Source organism: Tachypleus tridentatus, chromosome 11 (assembly GCF_004210375.1).
Source record: "Tachypleus tridentatus isolate NWPU-2018 chromosome 11, ASM421037v1, whole genome shotgun sequence".
NCBI classification, from domain to species: Eukaryota; Metazoa; Arthropoda; class Merostomata; order Xiphosura; family Limulidae; genus Tachypleus; species Tachypleus tridentatus.
This window is the reverse complement of record NC_134835.1, coordinates 90,746,340-90,766,863: the sequence shown is the minus strand read 5'-3', so window position 1 is coordinate 90,766,863 and position 20,524 is coordinate 90,746,340. Positions and strand designations below refer to the sequence as shown.

Genomic DNA, 20,524 nt, shown 5'->3' with positions numbered 1-20,524 from the left:
ATATTGTAAAGAAAGTTATTTCTGTAGATGTGCGAGAGAAAAGATAGCTAATAGGATAGAAGAATGACTTGATGGAAGGAAGTAGGGTGTTGTTATAAATGGAGTTCAGTCAAACTGGATTAATGTTGCAAGTGGTGTACATTAGGGCTCAGTCTTAGGACAATTGTTCTTTTTTATTTACATTAATGACATAGATGAAGGAATGGTCAATAAATCACTTAGATTTTTAGATGTTTTGGATGTTGCTAGTTGTGAAGATGTTGCTGCTTTACAAATGGATTTAGATTATTTAGCTACTTGGGCAAATAAATGTGGAGGATGGGTTTCAGTCATGATAAATACAAGATAATGCATGTGGGTTATTTGAATTATATAATTTGGATGGGAATAATTTCAAGAGTGTAATAAAATAAAAGATATTGATTAGTCTCAATCCTCTCGCAAGGTGTCAAGGGTCAAAAGCCATGTAATCACGTTTGTTGACTTCCATTGAAATTTTATTGAACTATTATTTCATAAATTTATGTAATTAAGTTAGTTTCAAACAGTTTATTATAATTCAAATTTTCGTATTATGCATATCTTAATTAAAAAGGTAAACATTAAAAAAAACACACCTAAACATCGATTTGTGCGTGTCATATGGAATACAGAATGCAGCACTGGTGCAAATTAGATGTCAAAATATAAAGTCTATAGTTTTGTACGAAATATGAACAAACATTAACGATATTAAAAAAAGGTAGAATATAAATACAAAACTTCTATCTTTTGTATATGCTGAAATATCCCTAATGTACTGGCTCAAACTCAGTGGCCCAGCTCTCTTCCTTCGATTTTTAGAAACGGTGCCTTATTGACACTTAATTCTACATATGACATGTAAATAACTAATCGAAAACTCAGAGTACCCCACAATGTTTTGTTGTTTTTATTTCCTATCAGCCATTTTAAAATATAATGGCGTTGTCTCTTTCTTTCGAGACAAATCTTCGTGCTAGTAAGTTGAGTCTTTAGCCAGTTTAATTTTTTTTTATTAGATTCAAATACGGCTTAGCTATTAAACTTGATAAATTATAATGGAATTCTAAGGTATCGATATAGTTTTTTATGTTTTTATGGTTATTCAAATGTATACATAAAACCGAAAAGTGTATTTCGTTTCAAATCCTCGACGTGAGAAATTTCTTAAGGCTTAGTAACCTACGACAAGCGGAAACCGAGTACAAATATAGTTACTGGAAGAGATAATTGTTTCCTTTACTTCTTAATTTACTATCTTAGGTTTTAAGAAAAATAAGTTTTCAACTTATTTCTAAATAGTAATAATGCATATACATATATACTCTATTAAAACTGAAATGTGACTATTTTACAAAATACTAGTCCACAAAAACACAGCCACGACTGGTCAGTTTTATATTCTTAGATAAGGTAACATGAGTACACATGCGACGCGTCATTATAACTTCCATTGAGTTAGCTAGTAATAGCCGAAATGTTAATATAACAGAAATAATAAGTAATTGGATATATGATGATATTTACGGTATTTAGATTCTTGCAAAACATTTGATAATTATCTGGAGACTATAAAGATTTCACATGTGTAATTTAAAATTTTTCATATGCATAAAAAAGCATTTTAATTTTAAAATGCAAAGAAAAAAAAGAGAAAATCCTTAACTAAATATCTTAATATTTAATTCAAAAAACTTATATTTTTATAAAACCTTGTAATATTTACCAATAACCTGGAAACATTTGGAAATATATGCATATATTACCAGAAATCATAGCATAATTACTCTCATGGATACGTAATGAAAGGGTTAAGCCATCCAAGCAGTGTGTTGTTGCCAGTGGTAGAACAAATAGGATCTTAAGAGTGTATCTATAGAAATATTTAATATAAGTCTACAGAAATTATAATTTCATTACATATGCCACTGGTTAGGCTACGTTTGGAGTAATGTGTTCAATCTTAGATTCCTTTTCTTATACATTGGATTGTTGAAAAGGGTTCAGAGGAGAACTACTAAAATGGTACTTGGAATGGAGGAGTTGTTATATAAGGAGAGATTAAAATCCTTAAACTGTTTTATCTTGAAAAAAAAAGAATTAAAGTGGATCTGATTGAAGTATTTCAAATTGTAAAAGGGATTACTAATGTTGATACACGAACATTTTTGTATTTTACAGCAAAAATTATAGAAATAAGGGACAAAAATATAGATTTAGGCAAGGTAGAAGACATCTTCAGCTAAGACAGTTTTATTTTTAGAATAGGGCGGTTGGCCTGTGGAATGGGTTGCCTTCGGATATTGTGGAAACAGTAAATTTGAAAGAAGTTTGATAGATATACGAATGATAATGGCGGGCTTTAAATTATTATTGTTTAATTTACTTCTTTAATAGATTGTGTGTGCGCTCGCGCTTATAGTAAAGCCACATCGGACTGTCTGCTGAGTCCACCGAAAAGAATCAAACCCGTGATTTTAGAGTTGTAAATCCGTAGACTTACCGCTGTACCAGCGGGGCACAATTAATTTATTTAATAGATTTAGTTTGGCTTAAAGGATGTCGCAGTGACAACGTTGTTGCACAACTCCACGGTTTTTGAAATGTACACCAGATATTTTAAATTAGGATGGTAGCCCACATGCTCAATGCATTTCAACTTCTGTACTAAGTTAATTGGACATAATTTCAAAGCTTGATTTCATCCGAGAAAAAAAAACAATACTGTTCGGAGATTCTCAAACTTGGCACGCGTTACCATGAGTGGTACGCGAAAAAGTTCATATAAAAAGCAAAGTGTAATAATCCAATTTTAAGCTTCAAGTGTAAATGTACATAATACTGTCTTCACTTCTGGGCTCAGTTTTCCTCCCTTCAAATTCATAAGTCACACAACATACTCAGTTTTGCCAAAAATTAAAACAAAAACTCCTTCCATTAATAGACAATGTTAAAAATATTGATTTTCGCAACTTATTTTTCTCGTTTCTTAAAAAAAATGCCTAAAGATGAGCTTCAAAAAAGCTGAATCAAAAAGTGATACGCAAATCTAAAACGTTTGAGAACCACCGTTCCGAGTTATTAACAAAAATTCGCCTTACAAACGGTTGTTTGTGCTAATAAATTTTAGAATTCATACTCCATAGGAAAGAAGAAAGTTCCAATTATGATCTTTATTTAGCCATACCCAACTTATTGCACCAAAATGATTCAATGTACATACATTTTACTGATGTAAACCGTACTGTTTATATTAAAAGTGCTATACTTTATTGAAAAAAAATGTTTTTAATACTACATTTAAAACTTTCATAAATAAATATATAATAAAACCTTCACGTACAGTCCTAACGAATGTTGTGCTCTTGTTATGAGGAGAGTACTCATTTAAATAAATTTGTGCTATGTGATAAAGAAATGGTTGTTGTACATATCACACTTATTTTTTCTAATTTTTCGAATCTTGAATACCTAAAGTGTGAAATTGTTTTTGGAATCGTTTGTGGCATCATTGAATAGACGGCGTAACAGTTTTGATTCTTTACGTAGATACTGACATACATGCTACGTTCAGTATAGTAATATCACAAACATTAGCATCGCAGGCAATAACAAAATGATAAAATCTAAATTATAATAATGATATAAAATAGGATTGTTTACAACTAAAGTTTTCGAGCTCAAAGTAGCAATAGTTAAATGCATATGTCCCTATTTCACACACAAAGTTAATCACGTAATGTTCTTCTAACTTTACATCGAAGTTCAACTTTGAATAAGGTATTAACAGCTATTGTCATTTAGTACTGAAGTTTCTCAAATAAAAAATATATACAATGAAACATTTCAAAATCGCTTAAGAAATGAGAATAAACTTATGTTATCTCACCTTCTCATCTTCTGGCGAAAATACTCCTTTTCCACTTTCCGAATTTTTGTTAAAAATCTGAGCAACAGCTATAATATCGTTATCGGCATTTCTAACAGGCATGCAAAGTAAAGTCTCGATCCTATAGCCACAAATCTTGTCCACTTCGTCGTTGTATTTTGGATGCTAAAATCCCACCAAAAACCTCGAATGAAGTATCAGAAAACTAAAATCAACAGTGGGTAATTTTTATTTTCATAAATAAAAATAAGATTAGATAAATTAAGAAAAAGATTTATAGCTTGATGACAAAAAATACATTGATATTTTTTTTATAATATACGAAAAGTATTTTTGTATCTGGAACACAAACAAGACGACAGTATATTAATATTAATGTTGGTTGTCAGGTTATATGAATCACTGAAGGATTTACCAGGAATAATAGAATGAATTAATAATGATGTTGGCTTCAAGTTACTCAAGTCTCTAACGTACTTGCTAGAATATATAATGCCTCATTGTAATATGTGATCTTGCTTTATTGCACTAGTAATTTAATCAAAGCTTAATGTTCTGTAAGTGTAAATGAATTCTGACTTGTACATTCTTTAGATTACAGATGTTTTGCATTTACTTCATATAAGGTGCTTGAAGACAATGACTATGACATCATGCGAACTTCAGCACGTACATGTATAAATATCCGTGATTTATATGTACATACAAAGTAGACTTAAACCACGCAGTAAAGCTACTGAGGCTACTTCTAAATGTGTAGTGTTTCATGCATTAATAACCAAGGTGAACATGATATTTCAATTTTCTCCATGAAGAGATGTTCGTTATGTTTCTAGTTTCGTTTTTCCTTCTAACATATGGTTAACTTTTAAACAAGAACAATTAAACTCGAGTTTCTTAACTAGTGAAATTCACCCTAATAATTGAAAGTACTTAAACCTAACTGTTGTACTAGTTACGACTTGGAAAGCACTCTTCAGCAATCTGGAATTTAAAAATAGAATGAAACTTTGTAAAGTACTTGTTACAAGTAGAAGGTTATTTGTTGTTGTTGTTTTAATAAGACAACTTTACACAGTACTTGGTGAATTTTCATGCAAGGTTGCTCGAGAGCTATCTGCGCTAGCTGTCCCTACTTTTTAAGCGATAGACTCTTAGACTACTTTTTACCTAGGGGCATTGATCGTCACATTATAAACACCTCCATGGCTGAAAGGACAAACATGTCTGGCGACAGGTCTCGATCCTGCAATCCACGGATTTCAAATCAAACACCTTAACCACTAGGCTATGACATCCAAATATAATATTACATTTTTTAAAAGTAAAATAGCATAAAAGTAAAACGCTTTAAGACGTAGAATCAAAAATACATTAATTACAACAACACATTTAAAGCTCTAACACACAAGCTTTTCCAATTAAACAAATTTGAGAACTTACCGGCAATAACCTAGAGAAACATTTTCCCAATGATAAAATAAACATTTCGGACAAACAACCGAAAATACATTTACATACCAATTTACTAATGTAAAAATATTTCAAAAATGAGGAATTCCGCATAATAGGATTAACTGACATTAAACTATTGGAACAGATTGCAAGGCCTACAATGCAATGAAATTTATGATGGTGTAAGTGATAAAAAATAAATGGTTTTCAGATTGCAAGTAAAAATATTAAAGAGTACGGCGACTTGGAAAGTTTTCAGTCGAGTGATATGAGCGGTTAGTTACACATTAATAAGTACTAGTATTCACAACAAAGTTAACCAGGTAAAATCCTATCACCGTTGCACACTGATTGACCCTTAGATCGTTAATACAGTCCAGTTTGGTTTGTGGTGATAAAACAAACTAACTTATTGTTCGGTGTCCATGTTATTGTCGTCTTGGAACAAAGGTACTCAATGGGCTTCTCTGCGCTTTGTCCATCGTGGTGAATTTAACTTAGGATTTTAGCATAAACTTACCGCTGTCCTATCGGGAAAAAGTAAAAAGAAAAAATGTTCCAATAATATTCGCCGGGCATGGCCAAGCGTGTTTAGGCGTGCGACTCGTAATCTGAGGGTCGCGAGTTCGCATTCCCGTCCCACCAAACATGCTCGCCCTTTCAGCCGTGGGGGCGTTATAATGTGACGGTCAATCCCACTATTCGTTGGTAGAAGAATAGCCCAAGAGTTGGCGGTAGGTGGTGATGACTAGCTGTCTTCCCTCTAGTCTTACACTGCTAAATTAGGGACGGTTAGGACAGATAGCCCTCGAGTAGCTTTGTGCGAAATTCGAAACAAACAATCCAATAATATTTAGCGCATAGAATCTAACGCAGGACTTCAACGTTACAACTATGTTCATAATTTATTATTTTAATTGGTAGAATGTGTTTTCTCGTATAAATGAGGAATAACCATAAAGTTATTGTTTTTGACTAATTTAAGTAATTTTCGCCCTTATTACGTGTATACTGACCTTAATTAATGTCGGTTATTCAAGTCAGCGATAACTTTTAACATGTTTTCAGACCTTATAAGTAAATATATATCATTAATAGTTTCGTTTTGAGTTTACTTACTGATTAAGTATTATTTTATTACAGGTTACGGCGTTTACAACAAAGAAAATTTGTTTCTAGAAGAGGTAAAACGTTCTGATCACTGGTGTATTCAAGAATGATCGCAATAGTGATCAAAACTTTGTACCTATTCTAAAAATCTTCCTTACTGTAAAAACTGTAACGTGTAATAAAATAAATATTGTTACATTAGCTATTATTCTTATTAGCATTTATCAGGTTGTGATAATTCTTAGCTGAAATGTGTTTCGTTAAGACATCATTAACGAAAAAAAAGTAATTCACCGATTTTATGTTTCTAATCATTTTGTTTTTACGCACACACCTCGCTTGCATTTGTCAAGTTCATAATGTCTCCACTCTCTGCTACATGCCCCATGATTCCTGTTCCCCAGGGTACCCGGACTTCGTTATCGTCTGTTGGACTAGGGACGATGATATCTGTACCAGTATGAAGATCAAACACCTTAGATACCAATATTCGGTGACTTTTGGGTCCTTGTATCAGAAACAATGATGCTCCATCGCTGTCCACCAGTACTGATAGATTAACAGTTATCTTTTGGGTTAAACTTTTAACATCCAAGTCATGAGCAATCTCTTGAACACTTTCCAGAAAATATTGTCGCTCATTGGATAGACGGAGCTCGCGTTTGGAGTCTCGACCTTTTGATGGGAAACGTGGAATTTCGACTTTAGATTGTATGAGCATATTAAGAATGTAAATTGACCTGGAAGGCAGAGAGAGACACTTTCTCATGTCCTTTAAGCTGTTCCTTCGTGACTGGATAGAAGAAACATCAGAGCCATGCCCAGGTGTATCGCATGTTCGAAAAACGTTCATCTTCTTTGAGAGTGCGTAGTCTTGTCGCAGATGTTTTTTAGATACTGATTTCGAACAATTAAAAGCATCAGGACTATCACTGAAAAATTCGCAACTTTTTTCAATTGGAGAGGAGTCGCCACTGATGTTGGTTGTAGCAGAATTTCGACGTGAGCTAACATAGTCTTTAATGGACAAAAACCCATGTAGTACTAACCATCGGTTAACGAGACTGATGTCTGCTTTGGTAAGAAAATAATCTGCCATTTTTTCTGGATGAGTGTCGAGCCATTCTTCAATGTCCGCAAAGGACAACTGCATATTACTGTCTATAGATGGCGTGCGTGAGGAGGTTGACTCCTGATCACCATCACAAGTGACCTCAACTCGCCACGGAAACATTGAAAACTTACTTTCGAGTACCCGATTTTGTTAATTACCGAGGTTTTCCCAGTACATCTGATAAGCCAGTACAATAAAATTTTACCTGGAAAGAGAAATATGTACATTATAGGAGATTATTTATGCTATTCTTACAAATAACAAGACGTATTACAGCAATAATAATAATAATACAATATTCACAATGAATGTACCTAGAAATACAAGTAAAACTAGATGAACAATATGAAACACCATTTATTTGGCTATTAGGGGTACTAATATGAACATTAAACGATATTCAATCTGTTTAATTAGAATTGCAATTAACGTGACACCTTAGAATATCTCAAAAGATAGGATACTATTCGAACCCTCATGTATGGTACATTTGATTTAAACAAAATAATATTTGTCATTAATATAACAAAACGTATGAGATATTTATTTACCCAAATTTTTGCTTCTCCATTTATATTAAACATTTTAAAATCAGTTATCGTTTTCTTTTTTCTTTTTTTTTTTGCTATTCTATATTGTTACATAGAAACATTCGACAGATGCATGCATATCTTTCCTTTGTTATTGATTTATAATGATCGACTGCATTGCTTAAAACCGATTGGAAATATTTACTTGTTTTACAGCTTTCATATAGCAACACGTGCAGATTTGTTTTCATACGTGTCCCGATTACACAGTTTGTGCATTAGTCTCTGAAGTAGTGTACTCATAAAAAATAATTAAAAACAAAACCACGTACTCAAGGTGAACGGGTTTCATTCACATCCAGTAGTTGTGTAAAGCATAATAAAATTATTTCTATTGTTAGGCATTATAATTTATCTCGGACGAGTCTCCGAACATGTTACGTATTCTAAGTACTAAGATTTCAAAGATCCGGAACTTTTAATTTTAAAGTTATATATTAATATGTATCCAATTTATGATATTTGCCAAAAAGATTGATACACACAATTTTTTCTTAACACAAATATATTTTAATATACAAATAATTATACAATTTATAATAACAGTTATTACTAATAGTTATTACAATGGATGGTTTATATACAAGAGTTTTGCAAAATTAAAAACGCTACTGACTCTTATATTTGCTAAGGAACTTTATACTTTATCGACGATTCAGGTCTACGAAGCCCAAATCACTTTTATGTTGATATACAAATATACTTCACTTGACGGGAATGCTAGCTAGATCTATTTTTACTTCACCTCACACCCTTACAAGCTGACTTTTCCCGGCGAAGATATTTAATGTCATCATAGAAATCATAACGTCCGAAGTAGTTAATTAAAGTTAAGCGATTTATAACGAAATCTACAAGTTTTTCCTGGCTAAATTCTGTATTTTTTCGATTAATAAGCGTTAATCGCAATTATAACTTCTAAGGACTATAGCACACTTATTATAACTGACCAATAATATTCTGTCTCAAAGTTAGTTGCTTTTATACGAATCACGCAATATTCTAGAACGTTCAACAATGCTCTAACACGCTAGCGTTTCCATAAAATAAATATTATTGATTCTTACTTTCAAGAATCTTCTAGAAATTTAGAGAACAGGCGGGACTTGCGCAATACACGCTCAACAATACAAGTCACACGAATAAAAAACTATATTGAAACAATAGTAGGTATTAAAATAAACTTATGTTGGTAAATCTGTTACACGTTTATATAAAGTCAAACTATGCTGCTTTAGAATGAAAAATTGGTAGGCATTTTTATTATTTTTCCAACAATGCTCATCATGTTAGGTTTTGGTTGAAATTTCACGCAAAACTATACGAGGACTATCTCTGCTAGCCAGCCTTATTTTAAGAGAGTAAGACTAGAGGAAAGCACCTAGTCATCGATACTAAACGCCAATTGTTGAGCTTCTCTTTTCCCAACAAATGGTGGGATTAACAGTAAAATCATAATGCCCTATAGTTGAAATGGCAAGCTAAAGCGTATATTCATTGTTGATAGATGGTGAAAAGAAAAGAAGAGAAAATTGTACTACTAGGCCATTATATGGACGAAGAAAATCAACCTTTGTCTATCGTACTCGAAAAGCCTGGTAAAATTATACAGCCTGAACCATCCTCTGTCTAAATATAATTAATAATTACACTTCAGTTGTTTAACTAGTATAATTCACACGATAACATTTGTTGCTAATGTAACTTATAATATAAATAGTGCATAGACCACTACCGTGTTTGTCGTATTCCAAACGGCCTGATGAGTCTTATGGTATAGAACGGTACCACGTGTCCTTCTACCTTAATTAACTCAAACGTTTATGAAATTTTTGTTTTTCTTTCAGTCAATTCAAACATAGAAATGTCGTTCACGTAAGTACTTTTTTAACTTTGGTCCTTTATAGATGTACCCAGGATGTCTTTCACTAATTTACAATTAATCAAGTTCTTGCAGAAAAAATCGAATGACATCCAGGAATAGAAAGCTGTCTCTTCTGTCGATGAATCGAGTAATAGCCCAGAATTTTCTTCTCAGCACTGAATTCTAAAGGTCACGTACAGAATAACGTTTCTGTTTGCAAACCTGTATTACTGTATTTTATACTAAAAAACCAGGTTCTATTTTGTTCAGTATATTTTTCTTTAAGTAGATTATTTTGCACGGCTTTTATTAGCTTTTATATCTTTGTCTTTTTAATTTAGTTTTTATGTTTCTTCTCTAATTGTGTCTTACTTCAGTTTAAAGATTGGTTTTGTTTGTTCTGAGTTTCGCACAAAGCTACATATGAGGGCTATCTGCGCTAGCTGTCCTTAATTAAGCAGTGTAGAGGGAAGGCATCTTGTCATCAGCCGACTCTTGGACTACTCTTTCATCAACAAATAGTGGGATTGACCGTCACATAATAATGCACTATGGCTGAAATGACGAACATGTTTGATGGTGCAGGAATTCGGACCCAAAACCTTCAGATTGCAAGTCAAGCGCCCCAACCACAGGCATTCAGAGCACATACAATACTAAAATATATCTTATCTTTCCAAATACGCATTTTAAAACTTCAAAACAATTTTTTTATGGTACAAGTATATAAAATAATATAGCTTTTGTGTTGGAGATTAAACTACTGGAAAACGAGTGAAAGAAAGTACGCATATATAGTTTATTCACCACAAATAAATCTAGAACACCATTGTTAAAAGTGTTTTTGTGGACCACTCAAACGTTATTACCAAATTACTAAATAAGGCACTCGTACATAAATATCTACACACCCAAACACAATGTGAAAACAAAAATGGTCATAACACTACTAAGAAATGTGTTAAGATTTTGGGATAAAATACATCATGAACAAGGACTACAATATGCAGAACAACTCTGTTTCTTGTTAAGCGTATAGCTACATAATGGTTTCTCTGTGTTTTGCTCACCAAGAACAGTAAAACCAGGTTTATTTGTTTTTTGAGTTTTAAGCTTTCACACTTATCGTTAAGCCACTAGGGAGAATTTTCAGAACAAAAAAACAACCAATCAATGCGTTAAATTAAAGATCTGATTTTATGATTATTTCAATATTATTTTACAGGGGGAAAAATTAAAAGATTTTGTAGAAGTTTGAACAAACTTTAAAACTTCCAACTGGAAGGTTTTGTAAGCATTTTTACATTAGGATGATTTCATATACCAGTTCACTGGAAAATAATGTTTAGATGTTCTTTATAAACAAACTAAAGGCGTTTTGTTTGTCATTATATGTTCTCGAAAACTGTTAATAAGTTATCTAGCCTGATGTCAAAGGATATTGTGTGTTCGTGTATTTTCTTATAGCAAAGCCACATTGAGCTATCTGCTGAATCCACCAAGGGGAATCGAATCCCTGATTTTAGCGTTGTAAATCATTAGACTTACCGCTGTACCAGCAGGAAACAAAGAATATTGTGAACCATACAAGTTACAAAGGAACTTAAAACCATATTTTGATTAAATCATTGTGGAAAAAGAAATTATCGGTACATGATAAAATGTTATACATTTTGTTACATTTCAAACACATTTGTCATATCCAGGCTAGACTAACCTTCTGTTGGAAGAAGTTCTTAAGAATGATAACTGTTTATAAAAAAAAATAATAATATTTTTTTACAATGTACTTTTTCTCGGCCTTCATCCTGTCGAAAACACACTGTACCCTGAAAAGAAGTGGGAAACACAAGTAACGGTAAAGAATAAAAAATTCCATTTTGTACTGAATTTTATTTAATCGAGGCAATTTTGGTTAAGAAAATACAGAGAAATTTAAAACATAAATGTACCATATATACAAGAAAATAATGTCGGCTAGAAATGGTGTTACCCATGTATTTCATATCTATCTGGTAACATAGAAGGGAAGTTTTCATAGTTCTCAAACACTTCGTAGGGGTGCTTGTCCCCCTCCACCTCTAGAACCTACAAGAGGTCACTCAAATTTTAAAGTTTGGTAATAAAATGAATAGTTTGAATACATTTGAATGTTATTTGGACTAGTTATGAATTAAATATCTTTTCAGGGGTTAAATTTAGCTACATCATAGATTATAGTACACAAAAATACCGAATAATTATACCTTATCTCCAAGAAATAATTGACTTTGATAAAATTGAGAAAACTAAGAAAAACTAGTGGAAAGAAAAGAAGGCAATGAAAACGGAAATAAGTTCTTGCGAGTCGATTGTCGGAACTTTTCATTCACTTCCCACTTGTACGGACATTAGTTTAAGAATAACGATCTTTCAAACCCGCAGTCAAGCAAACTCAAATGCGATATTGAGCACAAAGAGTTGTACTCGATTTAGAAGTTAATTTTATTTGCATATCAGGCTCGTAAACAGAATTTGGCCTCGCATCGTTTAGTCTTATCACCTTGCAGAGTTCACACGACATACAATTATGCCCAGTTTTTACTGTTATTTTTTATACGTTTGCAACACTATTTCATCTTATAGATCTTTGTGAAAAGTCGAGACGTGCCCCTATGATCCCTGTTGTTTTGATTGTATGCCACGGTAACGTCTCTAATTTTGAATTACTGAGCAGGAAGAAGGCAACCAATCAGCAGCACACGAATCACCCGCATTAAGGAATTGACTATCATTCTTATAACGCACTAACAGCTTAAAGTGCGTGGAATATTTTGTGGGATCAGACGGATCTAAAAACGACTCGACAACTCTGAAATCTAAATCTCTACCATACCAATTTAGATAAATTGGTTCAACTATATGGATATTGATATGTTTACGCCATCTCTTAATGGTAGAGTAATTGGAAAGAAGTTTGTAGTAGTTTACAAAATATGATGAAATCAAAAGTTAAATACATTATGTAACAACTGAGTGCGTGTAAATGTTATCTTTAATAAATGTATGAACATTCTCTCGGCTTGTTATTAGCTAACACAAATGCTTTCAAAATACAAATTTTCAGATCGACGAAAAATACTTATGAAAAACTCAGTTACTAAAAAATAGAAGCACGTCGAAAAACTAACACAGAGTACAGTTTTATATTTGTTCAATTTGTCAGGCAAAATTACTGTAGAATAAAACTATTAGAAAAACATTGTCAAATACATGACGCATTCTATCAGTTCATATTATCATGAAAAGTGGTACTAGTATAATAAACCATAGCTCTTTTTGTTAACATAAGATCCTAATAAATGAAACCTTATATGAAATAGTCAAATATGCAGATAGAGTGCAATTGCTGGATCCCTTACTTTTCCATAATATATAAGAACAGATTCACCTCCCCACGTTGTCAGTGCTCGGTCTAGTAAGCGTGATATTGTCCATAATTCTGAACTTCTGATAACAGAAGCAAATCAGTCAACAACAACCAGTTACATAATAACGTGCGTTTTTGTTTATATCTAATTTTATAGAATTTTTCACCAGGGTTGACAGTCTATCCTCCCTCCAATAATCTTCAAGGTTCTATCAGTAATTACCAATTAAATTTGACTTCGATTAAATCTTTACTTTTCACTTTTAATTAATTAGTGTAATTTACTACTCCAAAATTCCTACTTCTAATTTACGCTACAAATTAATTTACGGGTTAAATATTATAATATGCATAAACACACACACACACACACACACACACACGTTATATATTAAAAATTATAATATGTATGTTATACATTATACATTCAAAAATTAACTGTTTCGTAGGTGTATTTGTCAAAATAGCTATACTTTAGAAAAGCTAATAAAACGTTAAAGTATCTATTTTCTCTAATTACACACTAGAAGAGTTTGTAATTTAACACCAGCCTAAACAGTATATTCTCCGTCCAGTTATGAGGTTCTGTTACAGAATATTTGTGAACAAGCATTCCTGTCAGTGTGGCGCCGTTCTTAATGTCGAACCATCCACCACAGGGAGTCAACCAGTCGGCAGCAACCCACTCTAATTTTTAACGCTCTATTTATTATCTAGTCATTCATTAATAGATAATTTATTTGACTTTGTATTATTGCTAATGTAAATAACAGGGGGACTGCTACTTTACGATAATAAACAGGATATTAACACTGTTAATCGCTACTCGACGCTATAGCAACAGAAAAAAACTCAAGCCTAGTCTCGCATCAACAATCGGGTATATAATTTCACAAACTAAACAAATTAACCAACATTAACTGTTGTATTTCTAAAATAACTCAAAATTTAATGCAATAATTGCATAATTTTATTATATAAATTAGACCTTAAGTAAAAAACTACCAGTTAAGTTTTCAGCTGTATTTTCCAGCGCCTTAAGATATATTTTTAGCAGGTATCAGGTGTAAATATAACTTGAGTATTGCTTTACTTGACGTCGTCACAATGAATCTTTATTCCGTATTATTAAAAACGGTTCTTAATTAATTAGTTCTAGTTACTATACATATTGGATAACTGTGTGCGAGAGACAGGTTTATCCTTGTATTACTACCAGGGCAACATTCCGTTAAAACTGGTCTTTTAAAGACACGTCCGCTCACTATAATCTGTTAATTCTAACTAACTACCTTTTTCGAATATGATGTTTTAACTACAGTAAGATGGTTCACTTCATTATCCTCCAAGCGTTAAAGGTATAATACACTCTAAGGTATACATTTACGTTGTTAAAAATAGTACTTATCTCCAATAGAAAAAAACGAAAATCAATTTGGAATAAAAAATTCAGAGTTAGACATCTTTTATCTTCAATATAGACATAAGTAGTAAAGAACATTACTTCAAGCCAAGGATTGCCAAGATTAAGGAAGCTATATTTTGGGTTTGGCTGCATATTTTTAATGAACCAGCTAGAAAAGATTTATCTACGGAAGCGCTTTTTCCTGTATTTTAAAAGTTATACGAGTGTAAAATGTGACGGTAAGGATGTAAGTATATGACAAGTAACGTAACAAATGGTTGTGCTCACACCTCATCAGATTACTATAATACTAGCTTGAGTCAAATTCATGTGTTATTTTTTTTAATCGCCAATAAAGAAATTCACTAAATGGTAATTTGTCAATTGAGATTTGATGGTAACTAGGCCACTGCAACATACGTAACTTGAGGAATAGTCACTTAAATCACGACAAAAATAACTTATGATTAGAAAATATAAATGTTACGTAAGAACATTCGAAGTTTCGAAATTTTAGTTGCCAAATTTTATAGTTAAAAAACCACTATAAATATTGGTCTTATGTTCAAGTTAATGGCTACGGTATCCGTTATTACAATGTTTTCATCGTGACATTAACTTCATATTGAGGAAAAGGTACAAGTTGAAGCAAAAATGAATTTACATTTTTATTTACTTGTCGTATGTTACTGAAAATATCAAAACTGAATATTAAATTAACGAATTTTATTTAATATCCATAACTGTTTCAGCTTAATTTATATTTAGAAATGTATGCAACTTAGTGTTAAATGTGTTGTTAAATTCCCACATATTCTCTAAATTTGTAGAAGATACTCGAATGTAAGAATTAGCAATGTACTGTGTGTGAATAAAATATTGTTGCCAAGTGAGCTTTCAAGAGTTTCACCTAAAGTTTATAAATCGACGCGCCAGGAGAGTTTTATATTGTTGGCTTGCTACAGTTAGTACACAATAAATCTCAGAAGCTATAACTATGAATGATAAACGCCTATTAATAGGAAACCTACATATATTTGACAAGGAACATATATAGATTTCGATCATTAAAGTTTTTAACTTCGGTGAATTAACTTGGGACATTAGTATTTCTACGAAGACATTAGATATCTTCTTTGGTGATGCCAACCAAGAATAGAGCTAGCTAGCTTCCCGTCAAGTAAATTGTACCTGCGTATGAACATAGAATTAATTCGCTCATCGTAAACAGTCGATAAAATATCGAGTTACAGACCAATTAGAAGACTCAGTATTGCTTATAGGTTTGTAAAATTTTTGTATACAAGTCATTATTTGTAACAACCATTATTATAAATTGTATTTTTTTGTATATTAAAAATATTTTTGTTAAGAAAGAAAATTGCAAATATTAAAACTTAATACATATCGACATTCAATTAACTTCCAAAATAAAATTTTCAGGCTATTTGATATCTAATACGTAACATAATGAATTGGAAACCCGACCGAGATAATTTACATTACGTAACAATAATGCCACAAAATAAATACACTATATTAACGTTTTCCAGTAAACCTTAAACGTTATACAATATGCTGACATGAGGACTCTGTACCAACTAAATACATAAATTACTTTGTTTGTGTGTATGACACGAACTTAAAAACTAATTAATACTTTAGTTCGAGTATGGGAGTTCAAATTTTATTTACAGTGGAATTTAAAGTTACTGTAATGTAATATAGTAAAACATTCATTTTTACTTCATGCACTTAATTATTGACATTTTTCATTTAGTTTTATCACTTGCGAGTATACAACTTTCTTTCTGAGCTAAAGTAATATTATTACAACAGAATTTTTTTTCAAACAACCTGATCATAACTGTTTTTGAAGTCCATTTAATTTCTCACTAGACTGTCACTTAGTATAAAATTCAAGAATTGTTCCTCTATTACTACAATTATATAATGGTGTCTTAGAATTTATAAATCGTTTCATCTATCTTTGATCAAAATCCTCGTCTAAATTAAACTCAGTGCCTAATGCTGCGGTTACGCTTAAAATATATTGTAAAAAGCTAACTGACAAAGACCAAAAACTTAATTATAAAGTAGTTATGAAATTATGACACTATATACGAAGCTGACGGTACAAGGTATTCATATACAAGTTACATATATCGATTTTTTACATTGATAGTAAAATGTTATAACATATATAAAACATAACATATATGAACTAAAGTAACAAAGCACTAGTACACTAAAGACAAAATTAAAAGTTTTGCCGCTGACAATTTGATATCGTATTCAAACACTTTTTTTTTTATTTTATTCTGAGAGAGAAAGAGAGTGTCTGCGCGTGCGCACGCATACCAAAAGTGAAGTATATACAGTGAAACGTTTGTAAGTCAATGTCAGGATACGGAATAAAGTAAAGAGAACAGTTTAACGTTTATTACTTTTTATTTGACATGAGTAAACTCTGTACACACATAGCCTGTTACCTCGTTTTTAAGCGATGCATTAAATATTTTAATGAAAGCAACTGCTTTAAAAACGTTAACATCTTTTTTATTAGGGCAGTTTTTATAAAGAAACACCAACCGAGCACTGGCAATATCTCCTGTTTTCAAAGTTATTCACATTGTTAAGTAGCTAATAGTGTTTACGTGTGCAAGACAACATACCCATAACTTTTACCTCCACAAAATGAAAACAGTTCGTAACGAGAAAGATTTTCGAGGTTCTGTGGCATGAATACATAAAACCCCTGAAGCAATATTCTAGAATTTTCGGGAAGTCCTATTAAAATAGATATCCTAAGGAAAGTGTTTCCAATATCTGAAAATGCTAATATAAATTATCTTTCATTTTGCCGTTTAATGTGAGCAATAGTATTACCGGAGTTAGCTAATTGTTTTAATTAAAAATAAACTTTGTGACTAACTTTCTAACCTGCTTCATCACAATGTTGACAGAGCATCAATACTTCCGTCAACGAATACATTTCAAAGCGCAACTTAAAACTCAATCAATTTTGTAAACTAAAAGGTAGAAAACGAATTCTTGGACTACACATGAATGTGCTTTAAGGCTTTCTCTATCATTTTTGTTAGTTACTTAACTAATTTGTAACATATATAAAATAACACAATTTTAATATTTATTTGAACAAAGATAAGACGTAACTAATACTTAAAACTTAGCGGTGCTTGTGATTTTACAGGATGTGCATTTATTTTTATTGTAGCCATGGCATAGCGGCTCACAGAATTCCTACGAGTGGTACATGTACAAACTTTTAGTTTCTAACTCATTCACTTCTTGAGGAATTTGAGATGTAACTACAGTTTCGGACTCAGGAGGTTCGATTGATGTATTTGACCACGCCCAAGGTCTTAGGTCAATATATTCTAATCCTCCCTAAAATAATTTTAGTTTGACGGTACACTGGTAGAGATCCTGACTCATAAAATCGAATCAGGTATACGCGCATCCCACGCTTTGTTCTGCTGGCGCATAAAAATAGCTAGTGAAAAGGAAAAAACAACAATAATAACAGGGTGGGTCTGTGTGTAACTGCTAGTGAAAAGGAAAAAACAACAATAATAACAGGGTGGGTCTGTGCCATAACTTCAAGATAACTTTCTAGATACTTGAAATTTTGTATCCATATTGAATTGGTCATTAGGGAGTGAACCTGTATATTACTACTTATACACGCGCGTGCGCATTTTGTTTTGTTTTTTTAATGAAGTTAACTAACGAAAAACCACATTGAAAAGAACTGGCTACAATAACTGCAGGAGAAACGAACCTAGAAACGTGAAACTTTACATCGATATTGAGGGTGTGCACCTGGGTATTATTACTTATGTATAGGTGTGGACGCATCTTTTAATGCGAAAACCCACATACAAAAGAAAATGTGACTGCCATAGTTTCAAAAGGAAAGAACCGAGAAACCTGATATTTTACCAAGACGACTGAGGGTGTGCACCTGGGTGTTTACCTATCTATACACATCTTTTTTTTAATGAAGTAAGCTAGCGAGAAATCACACATAAAAGAAGTTATTTGTTATATTACAAATAAGAATCACAGATGTGCATGTGTTCGCCATAGCTCTAGCAAACATTTTATCAATTTTGTAGTTTAAACATTTAATTTTATATTTTCAGGACAGACTCTTAAAAAATATTAGGTTATAACTTTTATTGTTAAGCAACATGATATAAAAGTCATTTTTATCAAAACGTGTGTGTGTGTGTGTGTGTGTTCTTACAGCAAAGCCGCATAGGGCTATCTGCTGAGTCCATCCAGGGGAATCGTACCTTTGATTTTAGTGTTGTAAATCTCTAGACTTATTGCTGTACCAGTGTGGGACTTATCAAAACGTACTAGCTTTTCTATATATATTAGAAGTTAATATCATAATTATATTGTTATTATTATAGAGCATGTCTATATGTCTGATATCTTTGGAAAAATAGTCAATATTGCCTAACCTGAAGCACTGCAATGGTAAGAAATTGTAATATATTATTATAAGATGTAATATAAACTTGTAATTTCAGATACACTCACGACAGAAAGTGTACCCCTGCATCGTGAGTAGGTTTTTCCTCATAACTTAAAAAGTATCACGATTAGGATAATAAAAGTAAAGTATAGTACAAATATTATACTAACACACATCTACATAAATTTTTATGTAAATTAAACGACAAATAAACTGTTTATAAACAAATAACCAAACATAGGAGGGGCAGAAAGTGTTTGTGCGGCTACTTTAATGGTCAGTTGTGTAGCCTTTCAGGTGAATTACTTGGCTCAATCTCTCCTCATAGCCCTCCATGGTCGTTTGACAGTACTCGACTGGTATTTTCTTCCATTCTTCTTTACAAAAGGCCTCCAACTCTTGCAAGTTTTTGGGATGACGCTGATAAACCCTAGTCTTCAACTCATGCCAAACGTTTTCAATTGGATTGAGATCGGGTGACTGCGATAGCCACTCCAGAACGCTTATATGGCTCCTCTGCAACCAGGATTGCACACATTTCGACCGTGCTCTAAATGAACAGGCTTTAAATATGGAGTTCTACAAGTATGGCATGCTTTGAACCCATAAGAGCGTAACATGTTTGTAACTGTAGAGGTGCTTACTTCAACCCCAGTTTCCCTTACCAGTTTCTGATGGGTTCCTACTAACTTCTCTGAGAACCTTCCTCTTGGTTCTCTCTGGAATTTTGGTGGGGCGTCCGGAACGAGGGAGGTTAGCAGTTGATCCTGTAAGCTTAAACTTGGCAATTATGCTTTGAACAGTAGATTTCGGCAAATTAAGTTGTGTAGCAATACCGGAAAGAGACATACAAGACTTATATTTTACAATAATTCGGTTTTTTAAATCACTGGACTGTTATTTCCTATTTGTCATGATGACCAAGCAGATAATGACGGAGACGGCGCTAAATTGCCGGAAGTACAATTTTTGCTGGCTAAATTCCAATAATTATGAACCCAGTGTCTAGTTCTGGAATGGTATAATGTAGTTTATTCGCCAAACTAAACAAAATTTTTACGGGAATATCAGTTTTTTCACACGTTCTGAACTGTACGAACACTTTCTGCTTCTCCTATTTTTGGTTATTTTTTGGTATAAACAGTTTATTTATCATT

General features: G+C 32.3%; 1 protein-coding gene across 8 annotated transcripts in view; it reads right to left on the bottom strand.

Moving 5' to 3' along the window:
- The window catches only part of LOC143232748 (dual 3',5'-cyclic-AMP and -GMP phosphodiesterase 11A-like), a 116,210-nt gene that overhangs the window by 53,349 nt on the left and 42,337 nt on the right, over window positions 1–20,524 (bottom strand). For 7 of the 8 annotated variants that reach the window (XM_076468554.1, XM_076468552.1, XM_076468548.1 and 4 more), the window contains 2 exons: window positions 6,810–7,794; window positions 3,911–4,075 (listed from right to left, as the gene is read on the bottom strand). In XM_076468554.1, the coding sequence (XP_076324669.1) occupies window positions 3,911–4,075; window positions 6,810–7,709 (1,065 nt within the window). In that variant the 5' untranslated portion in view covers window positions 7,710–7,794. The remainder of the gene's footprint in view (window positions 1–3,910; window positions 4,076–6,809; window positions 7,795–20,524) is intronic. The other variant, XM_076468555.1, reaches the window with a different exon arrangement.